The sequence below is a fragment of the Coregonus lavaretus genome, assembly GCF_964263955.1.
Source record: "Coregonus lavaretus genome assembly, chromosome: 1".
Lineage (NCBI taxonomy): Eukaryota > Metazoa > Chordata > Actinopteri > Salmoniformes > Salmonidae > Coregonus > Coregonus lavaretus.
This window is the reverse complement of record NC_139988.1, coordinates 71,978,033-72,005,331: the sequence shown is the minus strand read 5'-3', so window position 1 is coordinate 72,005,331 and position 27,299 is coordinate 71,978,033. Positions and strand designations below refer to the sequence as shown.

Here is a 27,299-nt window from a genome sequence, read left to right as displayed (position 1 = left end):
CTTCATCAGAGATTTAAAAACACCAATCGGGACAAGTTCTTCCAGTTTAAAATTATTTTGTAAGGTGTTCCAAGACGATGGCGCAGAGTACATAAAAGACTATGGCATAAGGGGACGACAAGCGGATAAAAGGCTATCCGTAATTTTGATTAAGACATTAATGAGCGAGCTAGGATTGACGTAGTCAATATAACTATTTGTTTAGCACTTTCGAAATGTGCAGCGACAGAATTCAGAACATGGGCCGTTCTTACAGTGTTCTCCCTGTACACCAAGTCAGAACCGTAGGATAAATAAAGGGGGCATATAAGCAGACTATGAAAGCTCATACAATATTCGATGATTACATTTCTTTAAAACAGGTTATTGACTACATGTGCACCACCAAGTCAGAACAGTATGCGAAATTAAGAGGCGAAAATAGACCAAATTATTAGGGTGAGGCACATGGGCTACTAACAGCTTACTACACAACAAACCAGTGGCGACATGTCATTCAGGGCAGGTGGGGCAGAGCCCCACATTTGGGCTTGCCTGTTTTGCATGTTATTTAGGCATTAATACGTGTCACATATCAGTTTGCAAACAATGTATTTTTTGTGAATATAATATTAGTTAATAAAGCCGCATACAAACTGGTCTCTTTTTTGCTTTCATGAGTAAGGCACACAGGCGACATCAGCCAACTGGTTAGACATGATTACACCACGGGCAATAACTGTCGACTAGTCTGTTTTCAGACAAATATGTTCAACTCATCATTTATCCACTGACCACTTCAATTTGCTTACCGCCCCAATAGATCCACAGACGATGCAATCGCCATCACTCAGCACACTGCCCTATCCCATCTGGACAAGAGGAATACCTATGTAAGAATGCTGTTCATTGACTATAGCTCAGCATTCAACACCATAGTACACTCCAAGCTCATCATTAAGCTCGAGGCCCTGGGTCTGAACCCCGCCCTGTGCAACTGCGTCCTGGACTTCCTGACGGGCCGCCCCCAGGTGGTAAAGGTAGGAAACAACACCTCCACTTCGCCGATTCTCAACACTGGGGCCCCACAAGGGTGTGTGCTCAGTCCACTCCTGTACTCCCTGTTCACCCATGACTGCGTGGCCAAGCACGCCTCCAACACAATCATCAAGTTTGCAGACGACACAACAGTAGTAGGCTTGATTACCAACAATGACGAGACCGCCTACAGGGAGGAGGTGAGGGCTCTGGGAGTGTGGTGCCAGGAAAATAAAGTCTCACTCAAAGTCAACAAAACAAAGGAGATGATGGTGGACTTCAGGAAACAGCAGAGGGTGCCCCCCTATCCACATCGATGGGACCGCAGTGGAGAAGGTGGAAAGCTTAAAGTTCCTTGGCGTACACATCACTGACAAACTGAAATGAACCACCCACACAGACACTGTGGTGAAGAAGGTGCAACAGAGCCTCTTCAACCTCAGGAGGCTAAAGAAATTTGGCTTTGCACCTAAAACCCTCAAACACTTTTACAGATGCACAATTGAGAGCATCCTGTCGGGTTGTATCACCGCCTGGTATGGCAACTGCACGGCCCGCAACCGCAAGGCTCTCCAGAGGGTGGTGCGGTCTGCTCAACGCATTACCGGAGGCAAACTACCCACCCTCAAGGACATCAACCACCCAAGCCACTGCCTGTTCACCCCGCTATCATCCAGAAGGCGAGGTCAGTGCAGGTGCATCAAAGCTGGGACCGAGAGACTGAAAAACAGCTTGTATCTCAAGGCCATCAAACTGTTAAACAGCCATCACTAGCACATTAGAGGCTGCTGCCGATAGACATAGACTTGAAATCACTGGCCACTTGAAGAAATGGAACACTAGCCACTTTAATAATATTTACATATAGTGAGGGAAAAAAGTATTTGATCCCCTGCTGATTTTGTTTGCCCAGCTGGAATGGGCTACAAGACCATCGCCAAGCAGCTTCGTGAGAAGGTGACAACAGTTGGTGCGATTATTCGCAAATGGAAGAAACACAAAAGAACTGTCAATCTCCCTGGGCCTGGGGCTCCATGCAAGATCTCACCTCGTGGAGTTGCAATGATCATGAGAACGGTGTCAGATGGCGACGGTGAAATGCGGTAGGCGAAGTCAAACGCAGGACATAGAGCTTACTGGAAACGTACTTTACTTGAAAGTAACCAGAGAAGAAAACCATCTCCATACAAGGAGGAAAACAACCCGCACACTAACACTGCCGAAGATGAATACAATAACACACAACACACAATGCACGACAGAGGGTTAAATAGGGGAAACAATACAACATAATGGGGAACAAGTGTACACAATCAGGACAAAACAAGTCAAACACCGAAACATAGATCGGTGGCAGCTAGTACTCCAGGGACGACGAACGCCGAAACCTGCCCGAGCAAGGAGGAGGAGCAGCCTCAGCTGATTCCGTGACAGTACCCCCCCCCTTGACGCGCGGCTCCAGCCGTGCGCCGACCCCGGCCTCGGGGACGGCCAGGAGGACGCGGAGCAGGGCGAGTCGGATGACTCCGGTGGAAGTCCCTCAACATGGAGGGATCTAGAATGTCCCTCCTGGGGACCCAGCACCGGACCGTACCCCTCCCACTCCACGAGATACTGCAGGCCCCCCGTCCGACGCCTCGAATCCAAGATGGAACGGACTGAGTACGCCGGAGCCCCCTCGATGTCCAACGGGGGCGGAGGAGCCTCTCGTACCTCATTCTCCTGGAGTGGACCAGCCACCACCGGCCTGAGGAGAGACACATGGAACGAGGGGTTAATGCGATAATACCTGGGCAGTTGTAACCTATAACATACCTCGTTCAATCTCCTCAGGACTTTAAAGGGCCCCACAAACCGCCGACCCAGCTTCCGGCAGGGCAGGCGAAGGGGCAGGTTTCGGGTCAAGAGCCAGACCCGGTCTCCCGGTGCATACACCGGAGCCTCACTGCGGTGGCGATCGGCGCTCGCCTTTTGACGCCTGATGGCCCACTGCAGATGGACGTGCGCAGCGTTCCAAGTTTCTTCCGAGCGCCGAAACCACTCGTCCACCGCAGGGGCTTCGGTCTGGCTCTGATGCCAAGGTGCCAGAACCAGCTGATACCCTAACACACACTGGAAAGGCGTAAGGTTAGTGGACAAATGGCGGAGGGAGTTTTGGGCTATCTCTGCCCAGGGAATATATCCCGACCACTCCTCTTGCCGGTCCTGGCAATATGATCTCAGAAACCTACCCACATCCTGGTTAACTCTCTCCACCTGCCCATTACTCTCGGGGTGAAAACCTGAGGTAAGGCTAATCGAGACCCCCAGACGTTCCATAAATGCCCTCCAGACTCTAGAGGTGAACTGGGGACCCTGATCAGACACTATATCCTCAGGCACCCCATAGTGCCGGAAGACGTGTGTAAACAGGGCCTCAGCAGTTTGTAGGGCAGTAGGGAGACCTGGCAGGGGAATGAGACGGCAGGCTTTAGAAAACCGATCCACAACGACCAAGATCGTAGTGTTCCCCTGGGAGGGGGAAGGTCCGTGACAAAATCTACCGATAGGTGAGACCACGGCCATTGTGGAACGGGTAGGGGTTGTAACTATAGAGTATAGGAGTGGGCTCAATGGACCTCTCCTCTGTGTCATATAGTCGGGACAGGGCATCTGCCTTAGCGTTCTGGGACCCTGGTATATAGGTGAGCTTAAATACAAAACGGGAAAGAAACATTGACCACCTTGCCTGGCGAGGATTCAGCCTCCTCACTGCCCAGATGTACTCCAGGTTACGATGGTCAGTCAGAATGAGAAAAGGGTGTTTAGCCCCCTCAAGCCAATGTCTCCACACCTTCAGGGCTTGAACCACAGCCAGCAGCTCCCTATCCCCCACGTCATAATTGCGCTCCGCCGGACTGAGCTTCTTAGAATAGAAAGCACAGGGGCGGAGTTTAGGTGGCGTACCCGAGCGCTGAGACAGCACAGCGCCGATCCCAGCCTCGGAAGCGTCCACCTCCACCTGGAATGCCAAAGAGGGATCCGGATGCGCCAGCACCGGAGCCGAGGTAAACAGGTCCTTCAGACGTTTAAACGCCCTGTCCGCCTCAGCTGACCACTGCAGGCGCACCGGACCCCGCTTTAGCAGAGAGGTAATGGGAGCTGCTACCTGTCCAAAGCCCCGGATAAACCTCCGGTAGTAATTGGCAAAACCCTACCGTGGTGGGAGTCTGCCAATTACACACGGCAGAAACGCGGTCAATCTCCATCTCTACCCCTGACGCGGACAACCGATATCCCAGAAAGGAGATGGACTCCTGGAAGAACAGACATTTCTCCGCCTTCGCATACAGGTCATGCTCCAACAGTCTACCAAGCACTCGACGCACCAGGGACACATGCTCGGCTCGTGTAGCGGAATATATTAGAAAGTCATCAATACACCCTGTCCATGTAAGTCCCGGAAAATCTCGTCCACAAATGATTGGAAGACTGAAGGAGCATTCATTAACCCGTATGGCATGACGAGGTACTCATAGTGACCCAAGGTGGTACTAAATGCTGTCTTCCACTCATCTCCCTCCCTAATGCGCACCAGGTTGTACGCGCTCCTAAGATCCAATTTTGTGAAGAATCGCGCCCCGTGTAATGACTCCGTCATACTAGCAATCAGAGGGAGAGGATAGCTGTATTTGATGGTGATCTGATTTAGACCACGGTAATCAATACACGGGCGTAAACCCCCATCCTTCTTCTTCACAAAAAAGAAACTTGAGGAAGCAGGGGAAGTAGACGGCCATATGTAACCCTGTCTCAAAGATTCGGTGACGTAGGTTTCCATAGCGGCCGTCTCCTCCTGAGACAGAGGATACACGTGACTACGTGGAAGCGCAGCGCCTACCTGGAGGTCTATCGCACAATCCCCCTGTCGATGAGGTGGTAATTGAGTCGCCTTCTTTTTACTGAAGGCGAGAGCCAAATCGGCATACTCAGGTGGAATATGCAAGGCGGGAACTTGGTTCGGGCTTTCCACCGTCGTTGCCCCTACGGAAACGCCTACACACCGCCCAGTACACTGATCAGACCATCCCTGGAGAGCTCTCTGCTGCCATGAAATGTTGGGGTCATGAGCTGTTAACCAGGGAAGCCCCAACACCACGGGAAACGCAGGAGAATCAATCAAATACAAACGTACTATCTCCTCATGACCCTCCTGCGTTTTCATCCGGAGAGGCGCCGTGACCTCCCTAATCAAACCAGACCCCAACGGGCGGCTATCTAGAGCATGAATGGGGAAGGGCACATCAACAGGTACGATAGGAATCCCTAACTTATAGGTGAACTGGCGATCAATGAAATTCCCAGCTGCGCCTGAATCTACTAGCGCCTTATGCTGGGAGTGAGGAGAAACCTCGGGAAACACCACTTTAATACACATATGATCAGCAGAGAGCTCTGGGTGAGTTGGGTGCCTACTCACCTGGAATGACTCATCAGTGCGTCACACACTGCCTCGATTCCTAGGAGACCCTCCCCAGCACCGACCAGCAGTGTGTCCTCTGCGGCCACAGTTGGTGCAGGGACGGCCTCCCTCCTGGTCTCCCTCCTGGTCTCCCTAGCACCAGCACCCCCGAGCTCCATAGGGGTCGGCTCGGAAGTGCTGGGGGATGGAATGGACGGCCCCGAATCCGGACGTCCGCGGGTAGCCAACAGGGTATCCAGGCGAATCGACATGTCCACCAGTTGGTCAAAGCTGAGGTTGGTGTCCCTGCAGGCTAATTCCCGACGCACGTCCTCCCTCAGGCTGCATCTGTAGTGGTCGATGAGGGCCCTCTCATTCCATCCCGTGTTGGCTGCTAGCGTCCGGAGGTCCAGCGCGAACTCCTGCGCGCTCCTCCTCCCCTGTCTAAGGTGGAATAGACGCTCACCCGCCGCTTTACCCTCTGGGGGATGATCGAATACTGCCCGGAAGCGGCGGGTGAACTCCGCATAGCTGACCGTAGCGGCGTCTATCCCACCCCATTCGGCGTTGGCCCATTCCAGCGCCTTGCCGGACAGGAGATGAGGGCGGACACGCTCTCGTATCCCGAGGGCGCCGGGTGAATGGTTGCTAGGTAGAGTTCAACCTGGAGTAGGAAACCATGACACCCGGCCACGGTGCCATCATAAGCCCTCGGGAGCGAGAGCCGAATCCCACTGGACTCCGGAGATTTACCGATGGGTATGGCTGATGGTGGTGGTATCGTAGGATGAGGTGTGGGCAAACCTCCACTCTCCCATCGCCTCAAGGTGTCCATCACCCCTTGGATGGTGGTACCCAGGTGCTGGATCACGGCCTCTTGTTGGGTTACACGCTCCTCCAGTGCTCCCCTGAGCGCGGACGATCCTGCTGACTCCATCGGAAGGTGTGTTATTCTGTCAGATGGAGACGGTGAAATGCGGTAGGCGAAGTCAAACGCAGGACACAGAGCTTACTGGAAACGTACTTTACTTGAAATAACCAGAGAAGAAAACCATCTCCATACAAGGAGGAAAACAACCCGCACACTAACACTGCCGAAGACGAATACAATAACATAATGGGGAACAGGTGTACTTAATCAGGACAAAACAAGTCAAACACCGAAACATAGATCGGTGGCAGCTAGTACTCCGGGGACGACGAACGCCGAAACCTGCCCGAGCAAGGAGGAGGAGCAGCCTCGGCTGATTCCGTGACAAACGGTGAGGAATCAGCCCAGAACTACACGGAAGGATCTTGTGAATGATCTCAAGGCAGCTGGGACCATAGTCATCAAGAAAACAATTGCTAACACACTACGCCGTGAAGGACTGAAATCCCGCAGCGCCCGCAAGGTCCCACTGCTCAAGAAAGCACATATACAGGCCCGTCTGAAGTTTGCCAATGAACATCTGAATGATTCAGAGGAGAACTGGGTGAAAGTGTTGTGGTCAGATGAGACCAAAATGGAGCTCTTTGGCATCAACTCAACTCGCCGTGTTTGGAGGAGGAGGAATGCTGCCTATGACCCCAAGAACACCATCCCCACCGTCAAAGATGGAGGTGGAAACATTATGCTTTGGGGGTGTTTTTCTGCTAAGGGGACAGGACAACTTCACCGCATCAAAGGGACGATGGACGGGGCCATGTACCGTCAAATCTTGGGTGAGAACCTCCTTCCCTCAGCCAGGGCATTGAAAATGGGTCGTGGATGGGTATTCCAGCATGACAATGACACAAAACACACGGCCAAGGCAACAAAGGAGTGGCTCAAGAAGAAGCACATTAAGGTCCTGGAGTGGCCTAGCCAGTCTCCAGACCTTAATCCCATAGAAAATCTGTGGAGGGAGCTGAAGGTTTGAGTTGCCAAATGTCAGCCTCGAAACCTTAATGACTTGGAGAAGATCTGCAAAGAGGAGTGGAACAAAATCACTCCTGAGATGTGTGCAAACCTGGTGGCCAACTACAAGGAACGTCTGACCTCTGTGATTGCCAACAAGGGTTTTGCCACCAAGTACTAAGTCATGTTTTGCAGAGGGGTCAAATACTTATTTCCCTCATTAAAATGTAAATCAATTTATAACATTTTTGACATGCGTTTTTCTGGATATTTTTGTTGTTATTATGTCTCTCACTGTTCAAATAAACCTACCATTAAAATTATAGACTGATCATGTCTTTGTCAGTGGGCAAACGTACAAAATCAGCAGGGGATCAAATACTTTTTTCCCTCACTGTATTACGTTTTTATCTTGAAGTGATTTTCCAATATGCCATCTTGTCACGTGTCTTTGTGAGTGAATGAATGAATACAAACCCGGTGTGTGTGATGCTCGTCGTTTGGTGCAACGCAGACAGGGTGGCGTGAGTGGAGAAACAGAAGAGTCATTGTCTATTCTTTTGAGTTTTGATGTTGAGTCTTTGCCCGACAAAGTGATGTTAGGATATATAAGTTATCTGGTACGAGCTTTTGTGCCGAATACATTACGTTGTTACAGGTGTCAAGATTATCGGCATGTGGCAGTAGTATGTAGGAGGGAGGTTCCTAGGTGTGAGAAGTGTGCAGAAGGGCATTAATAAAAGGAATGTGTAGCATTTGGGAAAGTAGTTGTATGTGTTAATTGTAGGGGTGATCATGGGGCTGGGGATCAGAAGTGTCCGGTGCGAGAGAGGCAGGTTGAGGTTTCCAGGGTTAGAGTAGTGTAGGAGTTGTCATATGCTGAGGCAGTGAAGAAAGTAGAGGAAGATGGGTCAAGGGGGAGGGTGTGAGTAGTAGATATGTACCATTACAGAGGGATAAACCAACAAGTGACATATGTTTCAGCAAGATTGGATTTTTGTCATTTATAGCAATGGTTATCAACTGTACTGCAGGAATGGAACGTAGGTCACAGAAAATAGAGGTTGTGGTGGCAGCTGCAGAGAGGTATTTGGGTGTGCGAGACTTGACATCAGAAGAGTTACAGGGTGTGTTAAGTGGTGGTGTCCCATCCTTTCAGGCTGCTGGCATGAAGTAGGAATAAATAGATTTAAATAGTGGAGTAAGGTAGTTATTATTATTATTATTTTATTTGTATATTTTTGTGAGTGTAGTGTTAGATGGTAGGGTATTTTTTTTACATTGAATTTAAAGCAAAGTATAAGGGAGTTATACTCCAGTCTAGTAGGTGGCGGTAATGCAACATTTATTTGGATGCCAACCGCTGTTAAACCTCATTGAAGAAGAGGGAGGGGTCCTGTGGTGCAGGATTCATAACAGTGAGCTGTTCGGCGCCGCCATCTCCGAATGGAGCCGTGTTGTGTGCAGGCAACTATGGCTATGCTTGATGTCTCGAAAAAAACATCCTCTATTTCTCGGAATGTTGCCGTGGAGCGCAAGAACCTCATCACCGTTTGCAGGTAATGTGCGCATTTTAAAGATGTAGGCTATTACAAAATGGGTGTGCCCATAGCCTATAGATTTCGCTCACTTCTTAGGTCTTAGGTTTAGGTCTCCAATAGCATATTGTGATGTGCTATCTCCTGTTTTTTTCTTATGACGAATTTTGACATTTGCAGACAACCTTCAAAACTAAGCGACCCAGCATTTCCACCACCCACTTCAAAAATAGAGCACTTGCAAGATAGGCTACAGCAGCCATAGCTGGTGAACCACTTACGTCATCCATAGCACTATACTGTAACAAGATGACTTGACAGCACAAGCTTGACTGTTTTAAAAAAAAGGTTTTAATGAATCCTTCTCATCGACCCGGCTCTTGTGAGTTGAGTGTGTCTCATGTCATCATGTGCAATTTATTGTCTCCTCGCGGATGGTGTCGTTGCTATGACGACAACCTTCTCTGGGCAAGGACATAGCATAGCAGCTGGTACCCCAGGGAGTCAGGATACATAGGCTTGCGAGGCCTTTAAAATGGCCTACAATAGGAAGATGAATAATAGGCTATTTCAATGTTGAGTCCTTGGAAATGCAATGTCCTTAGAAGTGGTCCTTAGTCTTTTTAAGTCTCCAATCTTCTATAGTATTATACAGTAAGCCACAGAACAGAGGAATCGCCTACAATTTTGCAGCATCTTTCTTCATTTTAGGCTGAAAAGAAGCGCATGACACTGGCCACTTTATATTCCGCTGTGTTATTTATTTTTATTTTATTTTTTTCTTCAGGTTTTGTTTTTGGAATGCCACGGTTGCCATGGGTAATAGTGCTGTCACAATGCATATGATGTATGCATTTGTAGGCCAATTTGGAAACTGTAGACTGACTACATTACACATAATGCCCCAATGGGCACACACTGGTTGTATCAATGTTGTTTCCATGTCATTTCAATGAAATTATGTTGAACCAATGATGTTAAATTTACGTCTGTGCCCAGTGGGGCTCATTGACTGAACATTCCAAATTACCATAGCAATTATGCATCACAATAGTAATTATATTTTGAAGGGCCTTCTATGATGTAAGGCAAGCCAGTAACTTTTGCAACCAAATGATTTTACTGTGCCTGGTCACACACAGACTTTTATGGTCACACAAGGTGCTGTGAGTAGCCTAAAAATGATTTACTTGGCCCCAGTTGCATTTGAAACCCCCCAAAATGTCTGTGCAAAATCAATAATAGTTGCACTCATAGGTTGACAGTAGGCAATTGACAGTGAGCAGTGAGCAAAATAACCATAGACAGGAAGTTGCCAATATCTTATTAGTAGCATAAATACATTGTATTTCTATGGTTGCAGTCCTCAAAGATTGAATTGCATTGATTCTAATTAATCAGATCCAATGATTTACCACCCATAGTGCGGGGTGCCGCTAGTGTCCTTATAGTTGCTTATGGTTGTATCAGAGCTACAAATTTAGAGCATATCCTAAGATCCAGTAGAACACATTAGAATTTAAAGAAAAAATGACTGCCTGAACTAACCACGGATATCAATTATCCTGTCTTGCCCTAGCTCGTTGCAAGTACAATGAAAAATTAGGGGAATATATGCACTGCTGGCTTTCCACGATTGTCAGCCAGTTATTGTCTTGTATCCGGGATGCCCCAGTGTAGCTGAAGGAGACATTGTTACCCTTCGAACAATGGAGAGTGAAATCACTTGCTTCTCTGCCTGGCCTTGTTACCAAACTACTGTTAGAATAAGCATTGTGATGTGTTACTCAACAGTGTGTGTGTGTGTGACTGACTGACTGACTGACTGCTCCCCTCCCTGAAATTCATCATAATGACTGACCACCTGAACAATGAATGGCCATCCATTTACATACAGTCTCACACTGATATTTCTGAGCAGTGCTTTAGGGTGCAAAACCAGACAAAACACTGAGACTGTAGTCTCTATTATAGTATCCTTATCTATCTAGCTCTGCAGCAGCCTACCCATCATAGTCTAATGACCATAGCAAATGTAGGAGGTTGGAAATGGTTATTCAGCAGGGGTCAGTGGGATCCAATGACCATTTTCACCCAGTAATATCGCTCCGTCTCATTGGACATTCTGTGAAAGGACTTACTGAATAATTTAGTGTCAAAGTTAGTGCATGAGTGTTTTGCTCTACAAGAAATAGTACTCCTGAGTGGCGCAGTGGTCTAAGGCACTGCATCGCAGTGCTAACTGTGCCACTAGAGATCCTGGTTCGAATCCAGGCTCTGTCGCCGCCGGCCGCGACCGGGAGACTCATGGGGCGGCGCACAATTGGTCCAGCGTCGTCCAGGGTAGGGGAGGGAATGGCCGGCAGGGATGTAGCTCAGTTGATAGAGCATGGCGTTTGCAACGCCAGGGTTGTGGGTTCGATTCCCACGGGGGGCCAGTATAAAAAAAAAAAAATTTATTCACTAACTGTAAGTCGCTCTGGATAAGAGCGTCTGCTAAATGACTAAAATGTAAATGTAAATATCTCTTAGTTACCATAACAACAGATTGGTAAAAGGAAAAACTTATTGTATGTAGTAGGTGTGGACAATAGGAACTAAAATTCATATCACGATATTTTCCACTGTCCGGACGATAACGATATAATATCACGATATACTATGATACAATTGTTTAAACATTTTATGAGCCCTTCAAAGTTAATAAATGACAAAATATTGCATTTTACTTCTGTTGTAAACCTGTGCAAACATGAAACATAAACAAAGGTATGTGAGTTAAATAAATATGCAGTAAAATCAAATAAAAAAATATTTAAAGTACTCAGGATGTAAAGAAAATGGAAACATCGTTTTTTTACTTTTTCCTGCCAAATATAAGAAGTGCAGTCTTTTTTCAGCATAACACCAGTCATTATGAATTCAAGTTGTAAACCTTTTCAAACTAACTTCTTCACCATGTAACAATTCACTGCCTCCCTCATCACAAGTTCCATGCCAGGAACACCAGCCTATTGACAGTTTCTGGCTTCAATGTTGCCCGGTGGCATGTGACCACATTGCCCCCAGTGCTAAATGCTCTCTCAGAGGGCGAACTTGTGGCAGGGATGCATAAGTATTTATTTGTCAGACAACTCACTTGTGGGAAGTTGGATGCGTGAACTCGCCACCACTCCAAAGGATCAGCCTCACTGTCTGCTGCCATCATCAGAGTGTAGCTGTCCAGCTCTTGCTCGATGACCTGTCTCTGAGTTCTTAAAGCAGGTGCACTACTGGTTTTCTTAAAGAAGCTCCCAAGGCTCTTCTTGGACTTCTTTGCTGATTGTGGAGCAGTGGCAGCTTCTTTCTCTCTCTCACTCTGGTCCTCTTCAAGAGAGAAGTCTCCCAAGGCTGTGTTCCCTACCAGGAGGGCTTCTGTCTCGGAGGCAGCTCTCACCTTCACCTCCACCAGTTTCTCAGTGGTCATGTAGGTGGTCTTGAACCTTGGTTCCAGAAAGGTAGCCATGGTGAGCAGCTCATCTGTTTCAGGGTCGGTGTATTTGTCATTCAGGTAATTGAGGACCCTCATCTTAATCTCTCGGGTCAGTTTGGCTTCGCCCTGATTTGATTTCAAAACCTCCGTCTTGAACAAATGGAGGACCGGCTTCAGATAGGACACACTCACGTATGTCTCTCCTGACAGGGCATCTGTGAAATCCTGGAGTGGCTTAAGTGCTGCCGTGATAGATTCAAAGACCTCAATGTCTTGCAAGGAGGGTGCAAGGTGCTGTGTTTTTTTGTCTGCTGCCAGGACTTGTGTGATGTCCTTTTCCTGCTCCAGGACTCTTTCCATCATCTGCAGTCGAGATCCCCACCTTGTCGGGGATTCCGTGATGAGCTGGTGGAGGGGCAGGCTCAGTTTATCCTGTGCACATGTCAGGGCCTTCTGCTTCTTCCAACTATAGGAAAATGTGCTGACCACTTTACATTTTACATTTACGTCATTTAGCAGACGCTCTTATCCAGAGCGACTTACAGTTAGTGAGTGCATACATTATTGTTACTTTTTTTTTTTTATACCCCCCCGTGGGAATCGAACCCACAACCCTGGCGTTGCAAACGCCATGCTCTACCAACTGAGCTACATCCCCTGCCGGCCATTCCCTCCCCTACCCTAGACGACGCTGGGCCAATTGTGCGCCGCCCCATGGGTCTCCCGGTCGCGGCCGGCTACGACAGTTTCTTGCACACTCCTGTGGCCCGGGAAACCAGAGGTTCGTTTTGGACATTCCTCTCTGAAAAATAAAAAGGTGAAAAAGAATTACATATGAATCACAATTATTCAATATAAATAACATTGCATCTGCTGTAATTACAACAATTTACAGCATGGACATTGGACATGATTACAAATGTAATCCATCTATAGATTTACATACAACTGTTGTGATTAAGAGAGCTGTGTTGCTTTAGAAAACGGGATCATTAATTGAGTAGGCTATTTATTATTGAAAGAGCAAGGATAGATTCATATATTGAAACCATAGGCTAATGTATCAATTACAAATAAAAGCAATGTAATCCATGTAATGTTTGGATATTGCACACATTTATTACAATTACAAATATTATAGATTTGCATAGCTGTATATATTCGGCTTAACATATAAGAAGGATCAGGCAGTGTAGTCAGCTATAACTTTAAACAGAGGAGATAAGGAATACAATAGTTATTCTGCATTTTAAGTTATGTTGTTTTTAAGTTACGTAATTTTTCTACCTAGCTCTATGTGTTTTGGACGTTGAAACTTACCAATAGCAATGTGTAGCCTGTGTCCGAAACACCCTAGTCTTGTCCATTTGTTCTGCTCCAATGCTTTGACCATGTTCGATCCGCTGTCGGTAGTCATACATACTTGACGCAACTCTTTCAAGCGCGGGATGAAAGTGCCTCCCTCAGCCCAGCAGTAATTATTTATCCGATGTGGTCGTCTGGGAAATAAGAGGTTTGAAGGCATTTGCTTTGCAGCTTCCAGTTGTCATCAATGTAATGAATCGTGAGGCTAATGTATGGCTCTGTGGTCCGGCTTGACCATAAGTCGGCAGTGGTAGAGAAGAATGCAGCGTTACGGATTTCGTTAGCAACTCTGTCCCGATATTCTGTGTAGAGTTCTGGCAGACATGTTTTGCTGAAGTATTTACAGCTCGGGATCTGGTATCTTGGGTCTAGAGTTCGAATTAACTTTCTGAAACAGCCTTTCTCCACAGTTTGAATTGGTTCCATGTCTTTCGCTATGTGATACATAATTGCACTTGTTATCTCATTCCACTTCTTGCTCTTCTTGTCAAAGGGAGTACCACTAACGAATGATGACTTGAGTGATAGCTGAGTGCGGGTCTGGCTTGAAGATTTCTTCGGACTTGCTCCGCTGCTCCGGGGGTTTGTTGCACGCATTCTGGTAGATTCTTCATATTCGCGCACATGCAGGGTTTTCAGGTGGTGAAAAAGATTGCTGGTGCTTCCACCTTTGGCTAGCACAACGCGTCGACACAACGCGGTCCTCTGTAGCTCAATTGGTAGAGCATGGCGCTTGTAACGCCAGGGTAGTGGGTTCGATCCCCGGGACCACCCATACGTAAAAATGTATGCACACATGACTGTAAGTCGCTTTGGATAAAAGTGTCTGCTAAATGGCATATTATTATTATTAACTTACACAGTATTTTCGCAGCACTCATTTTTCACGTCAAAAGTCGTCAAGCAATGAAGTGGCTATGATGACTGAGCGCATTCTGAATCTGTCTGTAGGCCCAAATACAGAGCGTGCTGCCAGGCTACAGCGCCATCTATTGGAGGTTGTTTGTATATTATGGAATGAGTAATTTTAGGCCAAAAATCGTAACTCAAATATAATTATATTTTATACATTTAAAAAATGTCTCGCGGGCCGGATTGAAGTGCCGTACTTTGCCCCCCCTTGATGTAGAGGAACATGTAGGCCTACAATAGGCAGATCTGGTCTTTGTCACATTGAACTTACAAATTATACTGTTATTACTTGTGTTGGAGCATGTGCTGTTGTCTCCTCACTGAGTAATTTCCTAGAAGTGTCTTATTCATGCAGTGTTGTAAATTTGAGCTGCCCGGTAAAAGCTGATTGACTCTTCTTTTGAGAGCTTTCTGAATTTGTAATGATATTTTAGTCTTATGAAGGTATTATGACAAGCTGCTTCAAGTATAGTTTGTAATTGTTGGTCTGTTACCACCCTCGACATTCACATGAAACAAACTTTGTGTTGATTGGTGGAAAAACCATCAGTTAGTAGTGACCTAACCGTCTCTCTCTTCCTGATAGGTTTTCAGTAAAGACACTGTTGGAGAAGTACACCGCCGAGCCCATCGATGACTCATCAGAGGAGTTCATCAACTTCGCAGCTGTCCTCGAGCACATCCTCAGCCACGGCTTCAAAGGTAAAACTAGCATATTATCATTGACATATTATCAAATAAATTTTAATAGTTGCAGTACACAAAGACAGAGAAGTTTTAAGTATCACAATCAGAAGAGGGATACATTCCAAAAAGCAGTGTTTTGAGAGTGACCAGTCTCTACCCTTTCTTTGGGCGGGGTCAGGGTCGGGCAGCTGGTTTGATGGACAGCGCAGCTACTGGGACTTCATCAGGCTGGCCTGCGGGAAGGTCCATAACAGCTGCATCAGCAGCATCGAGAACATGGAGAATATCAGCACCTCGCGGGCCAAGGCAAGGGATCGGCATCCTTACTTACTTAGACTGACTGAATCACTGACTAACTGACTGACTTACTTCTTACTTACTTATTTACTTATTTACTTACTTACTTACTTACTTAAAGCCTAGTAGCACTATGTTTGTCTCACTGGCATTTGGCAGGGACTACAGATTACATTTAGCTATCTAGCTAAATCTGGTGCAATGGCATGTTGTACATGGTCCCTGACAAATAAACTAATAAGTAAATGTGATTAATAGTGTCTGGCTGTCTGTCTGTCTGTCTTCTGCAGGGTCGAGCCTGGGTTCGAGTAGCCCTGATGGAGAAGAGACTCTCTGAATACATAGCCACTGCTCTGAGGGACAGTCGGACAACCAGGTCAGAAGTATGCTCTGACTACAATGCAACCATGCCTCAACCATGCTATTGTAGCGGACATGGTTGCTCATGGTCACGTGATGAGATAGCCCCACCTGCGAATGTCAAAACCAGTGTCTGCCCTCGGACCAAGAGGGAATTTCCTCTTGGACTAACGGTCTAAGACGTGACCCACGGGAGCAACCAACGTCTTAGACCGTTAGACCAAGAGGATATTCCATCTTGGTCTGAGGGCAGACACTGGTTTTGAAGTTCGCAGGCGGGGCTACCTCATCACATGATCATGAGCAACTATTGACAGCCACTATGACTATACAATGTTCACCAAAGACCACAATACAACCATACCTGAACTAAGCCACAACCATACAGTGTGCAACAACAACTAATGCAGGCACACAAACTGGGTGCATAGCATGACAACTGCGGCTGTTGCGGTGACTGTATTACACACCAGCAGTCATGAGTCATGACACAAATTTCATCAGCCGGTGATTGTCAAGCAAATAACTGTCGGTCTCACGGTAATTGACCGTTAATTAACATAAACACATTTAGCATCTCCTGGCTTCCACACGTAGCCTATAAGCCACTGATGCAGACCTTTGGAACATCTACATTTAAAAAAGTATAATAAATCCATGTAATATAGCCTACACCTTCACAATAAATCCTTCTTTTTTTGTTGACAGGTCTAAAGAAACATGATATGAAGAAACTGTAGTCTATTTCAGAAGAAGAGAATAGCATACTCTGAGTTGTCCTTATGTTAGGTCCTGATCTGGCTATGACAAATGGCTGTGGGCTTAACTAGTTCATTTAGCAGACAAGATTTGCTTAGAATTCCATGGCATTTTTTTATATTATTTTATAGTATGAAGAATACAATTGAACATAGCTGAATAAAACATTTCTCCAAACGATTTGAGGGAGTGCACACATGCGGCTATTCTGTGTTGAGCGGTTAACAAAGAAATAGGTACTCCTACATACTTAATTTAGAGTTATTAATGTAACTTTAGTTGTTCTACAAACGTTGGGCTATATGTTTTGATTTTTAATACATTGTAAGGCTGCATGATACGACTCTAATGATGATTTGAAAAAAGTTGCTTGAAAGGCATGAGCTCTGCTTTGTTTTTTGCGCAGGCTGTACACACTTCATCAGTCTATCATTCACAATTTGACAAGCACTTGATAATGCCTTGAATTTCCCGGTGGCATCCCCTTTGTGTGGCCGTAATGCACCCTAAAAAAATCCATGTCTTTTGCGGCCAGTGGCCGTTGTGCCCTTTGCCCGGAGTGCTGCTTTGTGCCTTTCTCCCTGAGTGCTGCGTGATCTGAAGCGCCTCTCACTCACATAGCTCTCCATCACGTGATCGGGTCTTTCTCACAGGCTACAAGCGAAGACAGACACATCGAGGATGCAACTGCGCGCGTCTTATCCAATTCCGAGGTGCATATTGAAGATATTGGAAGAACTGTCCACATTTACATTTCGTCAGCCAACAAGATGAGTAGGCCTAACGAACAGCAAAAGCACTAGCCTATGTCAAATTACTATCCTCCATAGTACAAAAGTTGACCTATTCTGTGCGAGAAATAAATATTCCAAACATAGCCTGGGACAGTTGTGGGATGTGATAGATCCCAAATGAATACAACCACTAGCATCAAAAAACTTTTTTTACGCAATGTGGCTGACGCAACCGATCAGAACGTTTAGCTTAAAATGTTGATAAACTATTAGGCTATTTCTTCACATTATAAGCACAGCAATACGCACACGGCAGTAGGCAAAACGCCATTATCAAAAGTGACTGCAAATACGATTATGCATGTATTGCTTTTATTATCAAGGTGTATTGAAACTCACGCGCTGCTTATGTATGCCAGTTAGGCTCTACACCCCTTGTAAAGCGGATTAATGTGCTTAATATTAAGAAGTTATTTGACCACTTTAGTTGTGATACAAACCTTATCAAAACATATAGGCCTATGGGCTAGGCTACATGATGTGTGTGACTATGATTCGAAAAAGTCGCAAAAAAAAGGCATTGTTTCTTGCCTTACGCTGGGCATCATTCACAAGTGATAATATATTATTCACAAGTGATAGGCTAATATTGTCACCCATCAGACTATTCTTGATTTAATCTTGTCTTTACATATACTAAATAATATGTGTGAAATTTGTTTTGATTTAGAATGGACCAAATCAAATCAAATTTTATTGGTCACATGCGCCGAATACAACAGGTGCAGACATTACAGTGAAATGCTTACTTACAGCCCTTAACCAACAGTGCATTTATTTTAAACAAAAAAAGTAAGAATAAAACAACAACAAAAAAAGTGTTGAGAAAAAAAGAGCAGAAGTAAAATAAAGTGACAGTAGGGAGGCTATATATACAGGGGGGTACCGTTGCAGAGTCAATGTGCGGGGGCACCGGCTAGTTGAGGTAGTTAAGGTAATATGTACATGTGGGTAGAGTTAAAGTGACTATGCATAAATACTTAACAGAGTAGCAGCAGCGTAAAAAGGATGGGGTGGGGGGGCAGTGCAAATAGTCCGGGTAGCCATGATTAGCTGTTCAGGAGTCTTATGGCTTGGGGGTAGAAGCTGTTGAGAAGTCTTTTGGACCTAGACTTGGCACTCCGGTACCGCTTGCCGTGCGGTAGCAGAGAGAACAGTCTATGACTAGGGTGGCTGGAGGCCGTTGTGCCCTTATCATGCACCTGTCTCAAAACATGGGCAGGGGAAAAAATAAATGTCATTTATGCACTTAAATAGCGAATGGAGGACGCTTTTCCCGTGGTTAATTTTCATGCCAGCCAGGTAGGCTATACTCCTGTTGTAAAGATAAGCAATGTGCTTAATATTAGGAAAGTTGAGAAATAAATATAGTAGGCCTAGCCTATAGAAAGCTGATGGGATCCTCCTCTTTTTAATAGAGGCCATCACTCTGTTTTCTCACGCAATTGCATAGCCTATAGAAATGTTGCGCACATGAGCTCATGGGCTCTCATGAAGTGTTTGATTAGATTTTCGATTACATTTGCATTGATGTCAGAGTGATTAGAGGGACAATAGAGTGCTAAGTACCAGGCAGTTAGCAAGTTTGGTAGGCTACTAATGGCGATCAGCAGCATTAGAGCTTGGAGAGAAGCCTAATTACCGTGACTAAACGGTCACGTGGAATTTGACTGCCTTCATGACTCGTGACCGCCTGTGAGGCGGTAATACGGTCACCGCAACAGCCCTAGTCATGACCGCAGTAAAATTCCATGTGACTGTTGAGTCACGGTAATCTCCTTTTACGCACTCTGGACTGTCACGATCGTTTACGGATGAGACGGACCAAGGCGCAGCGTGATAAGCGTACATATTTATTAACGTACTGAACAAAACAACAAACAAACGATACGTGAAGTCCAAGGTAGACTAATAACATACAAGATCCCACACAGACTGGTGCCAAACAGGCTGCCTAAGTATTGTCCCCAATCAGAGACAACGAGCTACAGCTGCCTCTGATTGGGAACCACCCTGGCCAACATAGATCTAAACGATCTAGAACAAAACATAGAAAAACACAACATAACACGGAAAATACACACCCTGACTCAACAAATCAACGTCCCCTGAGTCAGGGCGTGACATGGACATGCTTTGGTAGTACCCAATTTGCTAATGACCATCAGGTCGTAATGGCCTGTTAATCAGGGCTTTATTTTCCCTCTAACCACTCTGACATAAATGCAATCAAAAATCACATCAAACACTTATCATCAAAACAGTATCACGCTTTTAAAACTCACCTCACTGTGATGATCAATATAAAGAAAGAAGTTCAACAGCAGGTTTAAACTGAGTTTAAAACATGGCCGTTGTCGATGTTGTTTCAAAGCCTAACACAACAAAATGGACAGTGCTTTCTAAGGTGTTGATTAATTCAAAACACCTAAATGCATATTAGAGCTTATGCATACACATAGGCTTATGAGCCCAAGCCGAAAAGAAAACCCTGAATTAAAATGATGCTTGTTCTGTTATACAATACATATCCTACCTCAATTACCTCGACTAACTGGTGCCCCCGCACATTGACTCGGTACCGGTACCGCCTGTATATAGCCTTGCTATTGTTATTTTTACTGCTGCTCTTTAATTATTTGTTACTTTTATTTCGTATTGTATTTTTTTGTGATTTTGTTTTTGGTATTCTTTCTTAAAACTGCATTGTTGGTTAAGGGCTTGTAAGTAAGCATTTCACTGTAAGGTCTACACCTGTTGTATTCGGCGCATGTGACAAATACAATTAGATTTCATTTGATTACGCATGGCAGAAAAACGTAAAACAAAACTGATTTAAGATGTCTTTGGTACATAATTGGTCTAGCCTATACTCCAAAATTAAACCAATTTGAGTAATCGCCTTTGAGTGTGGACTGTATTATTATGCATACTGGGGGGACTGGTTACCTTATGCTACACTCCAAAATGTCTATCCACGAGTCTCTGAGAAAGTATAGCCCTAGGCGATGCCTTTAGTTCATTGATTGTGCAGGGCGGCTTACAGTTAGCCTACAATTATAGTGAATTTGTATTTTATTTTGAATAGCCTAGTAATAGGGAATTTTGTATATTTTCATAATTAATTGGGTGACACATTACCTTTAGCTATACAGAATATCTCACCACCATGCGTTTCCATCTCCTCCTCTCTCTCCTTTATTACCTTCTCGAGCACGCAGAGAGGCGGTCAACAGTTTAGTGAAATATGTTTAGTTGCGGAAGCATGTTACTATCGATGTTCCCGAACAGATTTCACTTGGTTTCCCAAATTAAGCACTGGGTAGCTGCAGGAACAGGGTTGGAGAGCCCATGGCATACAGAGTTTGGGCGGAATATCACCTGTCCGCAGCGAGATTATGCTCCTCAAACAGTGGTTGATGCGTGGAGTGAAATAAGTGTTCTTATATTTATTTCTCAGTTGCTCATATTAAGCACAGCTCCACTATAAAACCGAAGTAGCCTAGCCGGCATCATTGAAAAACAGACTGGCGGGAAAGCGTGTGCCTCCATTCGCTATTGGAGTGCATAAGGATGTCTTTTTTCCCCTGCCTCTGTTCCTGCCCATTTGATAATGGGCCATTCTAAATCTAAACAAATTTGACATATTAGTAAAGACAAGATTCAATTGAGAATAGTCTGATGGGTGAAAATATGATCACTTGATGTGAGAACAGCTGTGCAGCCTGAGGCAAGAAACAGAGCGCAAGCTTTTTTTGCGACTTTCTCAAATAATCTATAGCCTATAGTCGCATCATGCAGCCCATATATGTTTTGATTTATAAGACTTTCTAAGGTTTGTATCATTCACAACTAAAGTTGCCAAATAACTCTAAATCTAGCGTACAGGACCTGTTTCAAATGATCACTTTTACACTCAATATAGCCACTTCATATGCACACTCACTCTAGAACGGGAAAAATATCATTTGTATTTTATTCAGATAAGTTAAATTATATTCTTCTTACTATAAAATCGTATAATATAAAATAATGGCACGGGAATTATAAGCATATCTTGTCAGCTACATTAACAAGCCTACAGCCTATGGCATTGAGCATAGCCAGATAACATACAGTAGGCCAACTCATATTCTGTTCTTTCTTCATATCATAATGTTTCTTTAGATCTAACTAAAATAAGGGATTTATTGTGATGGTGTATATTAAATTGATTTATTAGACTTTTTAAAATGTAGATGTTCGAAAGGCGTGCATCAGTGGCTTGTATGCAGCTTGTATGCATGGACTCCGTGGAGACCTGGAGATGCTAAACTTTTGTTAATTAACGGTAAATTACCGTGAAATTTCATTACCGCCACAACCCTAATGACAACTAACAATCCCAACAAACACCTAGGGTTCCTGACAATCCTACCTTTGTGTGTGTGTGTGCTACAGGAGGTTCTATGGTGAGGGGGCCATCATGCTAAGGGAAGAGGCCACGGTCCTAACAGGGATGCTTATTGGACTCGGAGCCATAGACTTCAGGTGAGGCTGGGAGAACACGCTTGCTGAAATCAGAGAAATCAATTGTTTTTATAGTGCTTTTAAAAAATGCATTAGTCACAAAATGCTTTAAAAAAATAAGGCCTTAAGAAAGTTTGAGGAAGTTACAGCAACAATGGCAGAGAGAAACCCGGAGAGGAACTCAAGAGGGCCATATTATTCTGTGATGGACATAGTCATATGACAAGGTTGCTCTCCATAGGTCCATGTGTGATTGGGTTATGACTTTCTCTCCACAGTTTCTGTCTAAAGGGGGAGGCCCTGGATGGAAAATCCTCTGCTGTCATCGACTACACGCCATACCTAAAGTTCACACAGAGGTAATGTAGAGAGCTATGTTAAAGCCACAATTATGATTAAACAAACATTGGACAATACATTGTTTATACATTTTTATAAAGACTGAAAGGACCATAAAACATAAACAAAATAGTATTACAACCTTATGTATTACAACCTGGTGTTATGATAGTGTTAGACAGTTTAAATAATCATGAAGTTTGAACATGTTAGGATTATAAAAAAAATAAAAAAAAAATGTAAATAATATGGATCTTTATTGGGATCTTTGACGGGGTAAATATTGTCCTTGTTATTAGCGTAAGATCCCAATGGGGATTGAAACATTGCCCTTGTGTTGTGCATCTCACCAATAAGTCACTGCTAAGGGTGTGTCGTTGTTGTGGAAAGGAATTACTTTCTCATGCGTGGTCCAGCTCCTCAACCAGTGGGATGTGTATTAATTTGCTTTCATTGATAAATGACTGTTGAACGGGACATACAGTATGAACGAAATTCAACTGAACTGATCTTTAAGGGGGTCGTTACTAATGCTGTGGCGGTCATGAAATTTTGTCAGCCGGTGATTGTCAAGCAAATAACTGCCGGTCTCACGGTAATTGACCGTTAGTTAACATAAACACATTTAGCATAGCCTACAAGCAGACCTTTGGAACATCTACATTTTAGTCTAATAAATCCATTTAATATAGCCTACTCCATCACAATAAATCCATTATATATTTTAGACAGGTCTTAAGAAACATGATATGAGCAAAATGTAGTCTATTTCAGAAGAACAGAATAGCATACTCTTGTCCTTATGTTAGGCACAGATCTGCCTATGCCATATGGTTGTGTGCTACACTAGTTCATTTAGCAGACAAGATTTGCTTAGAATTCCATGGCATGATTTTATATTATTTTATAGTATAAAGAATACAATTGAACATAGCTGAATAAAATAGAAAGGATATTTTCTCCAAACGATTTCTGAGGGAGGGCTATTCTGTGTTGAGCGGTTAACAAAGAAACTGGTCCTCCTATATGCTTAATTTAGAGTTATTTATGCAACTTTAGTTGTGATACAAACGTTGGGCTATATGTTTAGATTTTTAATACATTTTAAGGCTGCATGATGCGATTCTAATGATGATTTGAAAAAAGCTGCATGAAATGCACAAGCTCTGTTTTGTTTCTTGCGCAGGCTGCACACACTTTGTCAGTCTCTTATTCACAATTTGACAAGCATTGGATAATGCCTCTAATTTCCCAGCGGCATCCCTCTTGTGTGGCCGTAATGACCCCTAAATAAATCCATGCCTTTTGCGGCCAGTGGCTGTTGTGCCCTTGGGCTGAATATAATAATTGTAATTCCCTTCTCCCGGCTGCCAATCGCAGTGCTCTGAAGCACCTCTCACTCACATGGCTCTCTCAGATACAGTGCATTCGGAAAGTATTCAGACCCCTTGACTTTTTCCACATTTTGTTACGTTACAGCCTTATTCTAAAATGTATTAAATACAATATTTCCCTCATCAATCTACACACAATAGCCCATAATGACAAAGCAAAAACAGGTTTTTAGACATTTTTGCAAATTTGTAAAAAACTAAAAAACAAACAGATACCTTATTTACATAAGTGTTCAGACCCTTTGCTATGAGACTCGAAATTGAGCTCAGGTGCATCCTGTTTCCATTTATCATCCTTGAGATGTTTCTACAACTTGATTGGAGTCCACCTGTGGTAAATTCAATTGATTGGACATGATTTGAAAGGCACACACCTGTCTCTATAAGGTCCCACAGTTGACAGTGCATGTCAGAGCAAAACCCAAGCCATGAGATCGAAGGAATTGTCCGTAGCGCTCTGAGACAGGATTATGTCGAGGCACAGATCTGAGGAAGGGTACCAAAAGATTCTGCAGCATTGAAGGTCCCCAAGAACACAGTGGCCTCCATCATTCTTAAATGGAAGAAGTTTGGAACCACCAAGACTCCTCCTAGACCTGGCTGCCCGGCCAAACTGAACAATCGGGGGAGGAGGGCCTTGGTCAGGGAGGTGACCAAGAACCCGATGGTCACTCTGACAGAGCTCCAGAGTTCATCTGTGGAGATGGGAGAAACCTATAGAAGGACAACCATCTCTGCAGCACTCCACCAATCAGACGTTTATGGTAGAGTGGCCAGACGGAAGCCACTCCTCAGTAAAAGGCACATGGCAGCCCACTTTGAGTTTTCCAAAAAAGGCACCTAAAGACTCTCAGACCATGAGAAACAAGATTCTCTGGTCTGATGAAACCAAGATTGAACTCTTTGGCCTGAATGCCAAGCGACACGTCAACTTAGTGTATGTAAACTTCTGACCCACTGGAATTGTGATACAGTGAATTATAAGTGAAATAATCTGTCTGTAAACAATTGTTGGAAAAATTACTTGTGTCATGCACAAAGTAGATGTCCTAACCGACTTGCCAAAACGATAGTTTGTTAACAAGAAATTTGTGGAGTGGTTGAAAAATTAGTTTTAATGACCTGAAAGGGCGCTCAGCAAGGAAGAAGCCACTGCTCCAAAACCGCCATAAAAAAGCCAGACTACGGTTTGCAACTGCACATGGGGACAAACATCGTACTTTTTGGAGAAATGTCCTCTGGTCTGATGAAACAAAAATAGAACTGTTTGGCCATAATGACCATAGTTATGTTTGGAGGAAAAAGGGGGTCGCTTGCAAGCCGAAGAACACCATCCCATCTGTAAAGCACAGGATGGCAGCATCATGCTGTGGTGGTGCTTTGCTGCAGGAGGGACTGGTGCACTTCACAAAATAGATGGCATCATGAGGAAGGAAAATTATGTGGATATATTGAAGCAACATCTCAAGACATCAGTCAGGAAGTTAAAGCTTGGTTGCAAATGGGTCTTCCAAATGGACAATGACAATGACCCCAAGCATACTTCCAAAGTTGTGGCAAAATGGCTTAAGGACAACAAAGTCAAGGTATTGGAGTGGCCATCACAAAGCCCTGACCTCAATCCTATAGAAAATGTGTGGGCAGAACTGAAAAAGTGTGCGCGAGCAAGGAGGCCTACAAACCTGAGTCAGTTACACCAGCTCTGTCTGGAGGAATGGGCCAAAATTCACCCAACTTATTGTGGGAAACTTGTGGAAGGCTACCTGAAACGTTTGACCCAAGTTAAACAATTTTAAAGGCAATACTACCAAATACTAATTGAGTGTATGTAAACTTCTGACCCACTGGGAATGTGATGAAAGAAATAAAAGCTGAAATAAATCATTCTCTACAATTATTCTGACATTTCACATTCTTAAAATAAAGTGGTGATCCTAACTGACCTAAAACAGGGAATTTTTACTAGGATTAAATATCAGGAATTGTGAAAACTGAGAGTAATATGTATTTGGCAAGGTGTATGTAAACTTCCGACTTCAACTGTAAATATTATTAGTGTCGCACCATTGTTCTTATGTAATCTAATCATATACAATTTCAGTAGCACATGTCTTAGAGTGATGGACTGTGCCATCCCCATGGCCTCCACAATGGATTAGTCTTGTACAACATGATAAATATATATTTTTAATTGCTACTGCTTGTCTAAAGAAATCTCAGTCGACCAACAGCCTATCGACCAAACAATCGACCAGTCGACTAAATGGGGTCAGCCGTAGTTTAAACCCTTTTTCCTGCTTGGAGTCTTCACAGATTTGGCAAAAATCGTGTGACATTAAACACACCTTTCTTTCCTTTCAATTATTACATTTAACATTTTAGTCATTTAGCAGACGCTCTTATCCAGAGCGACTTACAGTTAGTGAGTGCATACATTTTCATATTGGCCCTCCGTGGGAAACGAACCCACAACCCTGGCGTTGCAAGCGCCATGCTCTACCAACTGAGCTACTGTTGTTTGTCGTTGTATCATATACTAAGTATTTAACAATTGAATTACACATTGACCTTGATCCTGTGAAATTCCTGGATATTGCTGTCAGACTCTTTTTTTGTATGGAGATCTCGGAAGTGTACTGTAACCTTGTAACATTTCGTATCTCCCTATGTTACGGGTGTGAAAACAGTTTTCATGGGCACACATCTCCAAAATAATATATGTGATTGCAAAATCCAATGCTTCAAACAGAAAGAGTAACTTTAATATGATAAATAAAACAAAAATCGATACTGTCATTAACAGGTTCTTCAATAATTTAGCATAATAGTTGTTTGATGCGCGTTTGATGTCTAGCTGTTTAGTTATGTGTGGACATTATCGAGCAACATCAGCTGATTCAGCTGATTCAAGGATTTTCTAAATGACAGTCAAGTGATAAAGAGCTTGTGTGATTTAACAACAGCTAAAGTGCAGGAATTAATGTTGATCTCGATGATTGACAGAACATTTTGGTGTCTATGTTGTTATGGCAGTCAAGATAATTAGCCTACTTCACAGACAACATTAAATCAAGATACCTGAGGTAAGACTACGGTCCATGTACGTTATGATCGTTTGTTTTCCTAGTTAAAACTGAGCAATCGGGATCATAAAAACGGGCTATTTATGAAATGTAAAAATGGATTGTTTTTTTTTTCTCTTCCATTTTTGCATATAAAACCAAAAAACAACTTCATATTTGTGACACTCTGGCTCCATGGACTTTGATTATTGAGCCAGGGTTGTTCATTTTCATTGTTTGGGTGTATTTCTATGTTGGGGTTTCTAGTTGTTCATTTCTATGTTGGGTGATTGTGTTTGATTAGTCATATGACTCCCAATCGGAGGTAACGAGTGTCAGCAGTTCGGCTCGTTATCTCTGATTGGGAGCCATATTTAAACTGTGTGGTTTCTCCTTGGTTGGTGGGTTTTTGTTCCATGTTTCTGTCAGTGTTACAGAGGACTTCACTATCGTCATTTGTTGTTTTTTGTGGTT

At 44.1% G+C, this 27,299-nt stretch overlaps 1 protein-coding gene across 1 annotated transcript in view; it reads left to right on the top strand.

Moving 5' to 3' along the window:
* Positions 1–8,712: 8,712 nt before the first annotated feature.
* rundc3ab (RUN domain containing 3Ab) overlaps positions 8,713–27,299 on the top strand; it is a 52,617-nt gene continuing 34,030 nt past the window's right edge. The window contains exons 1-6 of the mRNA XM_084163835.1: positions 8,713–8,896; positions 15,211–15,326; positions 15,490–15,617; positions 15,899–15,984; positions 21,962–22,051; positions 22,309–22,389. Coding sequence (XP_084019961.1) covers positions 8,784–8,896; positions 15,211–15,326; positions 15,490–15,617; positions 15,899–15,984; positions 21,962–22,051; positions 22,309–22,389 — 614 coding nt within the window. The 5' untranslated portion in view covers positions 8,713–8,783. The remainder of the gene's footprint in view (positions 8,897–15,210; positions 15,327–15,489; positions 15,618–15,898; positions 15,985–21,961; positions 22,052–22,308; positions 22,390–27,299) is intronic.